The sequence below is a fragment of the Penaeus japonicus genome, unplaced genomic scaffold (assembly GCF_977035675.1).
Source record: "Penaeus japonicus unplaced genomic scaffold, GWHDUDI00000001_assembly GWHDUDI00000002, whole genome shotgun sequence".
In the NCBI taxonomy this organism is placed as follows: Eukaryota; Metazoa; Arthropoda; class Malacostraca; order Decapoda; family Penaeidae; genus Penaeus; species Penaeus japonicus.
The window spans coordinates 12285659-12290658 of NW_028234404.1; the positions used below are offsets into that span (position 1 = coordinate 12285659).

The 5000-nt window shown below is 38.4% G+C and overlaps 1 protein-coding gene across 1 annotated transcript in view; it reads left to right on the forward strand.

Moving 5' to 3' along the window:
- LOC122261797 (transmembrane protein 135) overlaps positions 1-5000 on the forward strand; it is a 15826-nt gene that overhangs the window by 7396 nt on the left and 3430 nt on the right. Inside the window, exons 3-9 of the mRNA XM_086544978.1 lie at positions 358-542; positions 1602-1728; positions 1872-2026; positions 2665-2767; positions 3024-3104; positions 3695-3862; positions 4232-4372. Coding sequence (XP_086401104.1) covers positions 358-542; positions 1602-1728; positions 1872-2026; positions 2665-2767; positions 3024-3104; positions 3695-3862; positions 4232-4372 — 960 coding nt within the window. The remainder of the gene's footprint in view (positions 1-357; positions 543-1601; positions 1729-1871; positions 2027-2664; positions 2768-3023; positions 3105-3694; positions 3863-4231; positions 4373-5000) is intronic.

The window sequence follows — 5000 nt, forward strand, 5'->3', positions numbered from 1 at the left end:
GATGATGTGATGATCTTTTTGCAATGAGTGTGTTCATATTGCTCCCATATGGTTCCACATAACAAGCTAGGTCACTTCCTAGGGAATAGCACTTTTCCATACGTTTCCATACATTCTTCTTTGTTATACCCCATTGTTGTTGTTAAAATTTCAGGGTGAGCCAGAAAACCTAAATCGCACATTTATTGGATTAAAAGATCATGTAACATAGTCTTGTGTTGGAGGGAAACCAGTTTAGTGTATTGTTCATGCAATTAAGGTATACAGATGCATGTTTAGGTAAGCTGTATAAACTTGCTGGAGTATTTATTATTTATTAGACTTTCAAGCATAGCAGTTCATTAAACATATTGGTAGATTAACAAACATTACATTATTAATCTCTCATATATATTCTCCCCCTATTATCAGCTAACATGGCTAGTGAGAGGCCGCAAGATAACTCTTGAGTACGGACGGAAGATTCTAAACGACTACGTGAGATCCGTGTGTTTCCTCACTGTTAATGCCTTCGGGTACATCGGGTCCTTTTGTGTACTTAGGTGGGTACTTGCTTCTTCTTTGTCATTTAGCTTCCATATTAACCCCTTGTGGATGGGTATCATGACATACATGATACAGAAGCGCTGGCTTGATGACTGGCATCATGACGTACATGACGTATATGATGTTTGGGGATTTTGGATCACTGTATTATTTTATTGTGCTATGACTAATGAGGGAGTGATGATGACAGTTGCAACCATAAATACTATAATTGCCGTAATGCTAAGCAAAACGGGTTTCACCTGACATCCAAAACCTAGATGGCACCACTTTCTTCTAGTATGAGCAGGAGAGAGAGCCTTGAATTGCACTCATCCACAGTCTCAAGCAAGGACCATCTTTATAGAGTGATGGCACATAGCAAGTTGCTGACCTCTTGCTTTAAAGTACTACAGATGAAGGTTGTACAGGCAGAACAAGAAGAGGAAGGGGACTCAAACTATACCCATTGTCTACAATGGGCCCCTGTGCCAGTAGGGTTTGGCATTCATAGTCATAAGCACAGGTTTCCTTCCTCTTCCCTACCTGTTATCTTCATTGTAGATGGTTATATGTGTCATATTTGTTCATGACAGTACATAAATACAAAGAAATAAAGTTGCTTTTTGTCCTCCCATAAAATAGCAATACTTCTTTCACCTGAGTATAAAGAAAATGATGAGATGATATGGACCCTTTACTACAATTTTAGTCAATTGCAGCATTGATAGAGCTTGTGATATGACATTTATAAGTCTATAAATACAATAAAACACACAAAAATTAAAACACAAAAAAGGCTTTAGTTTTACAATTATTGACTAAAAGATAGTGAGAATAGTGAAAGCTGCCTTGCTCTGAAATAAAACCCATCCTGGAGACTGGGCAAACAAATCTAACGTGCGTCCGCAATGGGTTAATGAACTTACAATTTTTTAGATTAAAAATATTGTGTAGAGGCTTTGAGTATGAGCCTTGTGCATATGTGCATTATCATATGTGAGTCATGTGTTAAATAACTGGCTGGTTGTCGACTTTGTGACTTGATTCATTGATGGGACATTGGGCATTCTCAGAAAGATTCTGCAACATGTCAACTTCCTGTCAGCTTCCTTTATGCCTGGCTTTTTGGGAAGTGTCTTGGCCATCAACGTGGAGCGACCTGAACGTAGGCCACTTCTAGCAGTCTATGTTGCTAATGTGGTAAGTTTGATTTTGATTAACCTTATTACTTGTTGATAAGTAATTAAGACTCTGCTTTGTGTATCATGGTGTTCCCTCCTTTTATTTTATGTCTTTACTTGTTTTATTTTTGATAATACCTCTTCTTTTTTCTCTCTCTCTAGGCATCGGAATGTCTATGGAACTCGGCTGTAGCAAATGGCTATGCGAAAGCCATTCCAAGGGGCGAAATTTTGATCTTTGCTGGAGCTATGGCAGTGTTGGGCTACAGCTTCCGGTCAAAGACGCCCCTCAGCAAGACAATCAACTCGATCCTTCAGTAAGTATTTCAGTAGGTGCTGAATGCTGGGATTTGAATGATTTGTTTATTTATTAAGTCTTATATTTGTTAATGCAAAGCGAAGTTCTACTGTTCAAGAAAGCATTAAATCTCTTAAATTTATGTACTTAAACTCTTTAGACGTGGGCTACTCTCTGACTTAATATCTATATGGCATAAGTAGTTTTTAGAAGAAAATAAAGTGCTAGTTTCAATACCATCACCACCATTCCTGTATTCCTCAATAAAATTGCTTACTTCTAACTAACAAAGCTTCCCAGTCTCATCATCCGCATTCCATCACCCTGACAGGTGCTAGATCGCAGACCTTCTATGGTTGTAGTAATATATGACTAATAGGCCTATGGTGATGTGAACGGCATGCACTGCTGCCTAGCTTGCATTTGATTCATGTAGTAGGCCAGCTTAATAGAGTATGATCTTGTCAGACTGCAGAAATTAAGTACAGTTGATTCCAATCCTATGAACAATTTGTATGTTTTTTTCTATTATTTGTGTATTAATTTATTATCAATTTAAATTGTTTACTCATTTATGCATTTTTATTGATTGATGAATTAGTTTATTTATTTATTGATTCTGTTATTTATTGATTTATTCTTTGTGCCATAATCAAGGCTCTTTCTTGGACGTGGTGAATCAGGAACAATGATTGCTGCCAGACAGGAGGTACCAACTCCTGATGGTGCTTTGCATGCCAGCTCCCCAAGAATGTCATGGGTGAGTAATTTTAACATGATTTAGGTCACCTGTTGTGGTATTTGAAGATTACTGCTTTTACTTTTTATTTTGTCTGTGTATCAGTCCTGTCTATCCATATGTATGTGTGCTGCAAAATAAACATGTTGAATAAAGCCAAATGAAATTTTGTATATGCAGGTGTCTGTATTCAAAAGAAAAATGTAAAAAGAGAGGTCTTTGTCTTCAGTTCTCTCTTGTTATTATTTATAAATTAATTCACTTCTCTCATTCACAGGTTCATAAGTTAATGCGTGTTTTCAGAGGAAGACATCATGCCTGCCCACACAAGGGAGGGTGTTTGCCCTATTTCACTTGGGTAAGTTTCTTGATCAATGTAATGGTTATCTGGATCAATTGTTTCCATTGTGGTGGTCTATTGCCTTTGCTTTTGTGGGATAAAAGACCATGAAGACTAAATTTTCAGATATTAATAAGTTTCCATTGCTTAGGTCCTGGTTTTGTGTTGAAAATTTGATAGATATTGAATTTTAACCTGTTGAAAATATATTGCTTATATTTTTTTGCATGATATTGGTTAATGATCATTGGTATTAATGATTATTTGTTGGCTAATGTTGTTTTACTTGATTCTTTTTCCATTTGTTTATTACATAGTTTTCAGTTAGTTTTTTCCCCAGTTCACAAAGTAGTAGGGGTTAAACTCGTGCCAAAGTTTGTATCAGTCAGAGTGTAGTATAATTGATGAACTGTCTAAGTGAATGTGTAAATTTGAAAATCAATTGGTAAAGAAGAACTAGTGGAAACATATGTATGTATAATTTTGTATTGTCTCATGATTAAGGTCTATGGATTACATTTATATTGTAGCAATTCACCTTAATTTTTCCTATCCATTACTATATTCCTTTCTCAAAGAGTTACTTAAAACTTCATTTCCTTTTCCAGACTGCCCTGAGAGGTTTCAGTCAAGGCTTCCTACTACAGCTTGCAGTGAAGATTATCCCGTCCCTTCCCAGACTCTTTAGGAAACCCTCAAAGCTCTTTGGTCTGCTGACAAGTCCACATAATCTGCAAGCTGGCATTTTCCTGGCTTGGTTCATGTCTGTATTTAAGGTATGGAAAAGAGGAAAAGGGAGAATATGACAGAGTGTGAGAGAGTGAGGAAGAGAGGGAGAGGGAGAGAGCAAGTGCAGGGGTTAGAGGGAGATGGATATGCCAGAAAGAGAGGTTTTGGAGAGAGAAGAAGAAGGAGGGGGAGAGAGACAGAAAGAGATGAAAAGATATAGATCCAGAAATAGATAAAATGAGATACAAAGAAGTCCAGAGGGAAGAAGCATGGAAAGAATGAGAAGGTGAAGGAAGAGAGAAAGCAGTTAAGTATAGGTAAAGAGAGAGGGACAGGACCAGTGACAGAGAGAATTTTTTCATCCTAGGTAGAGCAGCGTTTTTATAAATTATGATATTCTCCATCTTTCTATGTAGGGGACATGCTGCTTGGGCCGCTGGTGGAGTGGAAAGGATGAGGCAGCACATGGAGCAGTGGCAGGGGTGCTTTCTGCTCTCTCTATGTACTTCTACTCTGCCCCATCACTAGCTCTCTACATCATGTGGAAGACCATTGAGGTTTGTACATTTTTATTTTTTAAGAATTATGATTGTTAGTTAGTAGTATTTTGTCTTGTTTTATTTTTTGCTTGAACAACTTGTTATTAACCCCTTCATGCTGGGGTTTACATTTATTTAATGCTGCTACTGCCAGCTAGATAACAAGCACGCGAAGTGACAGAGCGTGAGATCTCTTCTGGCTCAATGCTGCGCTGCGCCTCTATGGGTGCTTTTCACCCACCTGATTCATCGGGGTGATAATAGGAGCTTTCAGTAGTTATTTACATTAATTTCACAAGTAAAGAAAACTGTGTCTCTACAAATGGAACTCCTATGAGTAACAATGTAAAACATGATGCGATATCATGTCACCCAGCGCGAGTGGGTTAAGGGAAGTCAGGTTTTTTAACCCATTCACGCCGGGGCGATTCCGGCTTTGAATGGTCGTAATGCCGGGGTTTTCGAATGCATAAGCCTAATGCCTCGAGATTCTCAGGTGCACAAGCCGGGAGCCTGGGCTGCCTGCTCGCTCACCCCGAGCGCCGGCCTTGCCCAGATATCTCGTCACCGGCGTCTGACGCAAAAAACATGAAACTTGTCAGCATGTCATCCGGCGCAAATGGGTTAAGCTGCTGTATAGAATTTT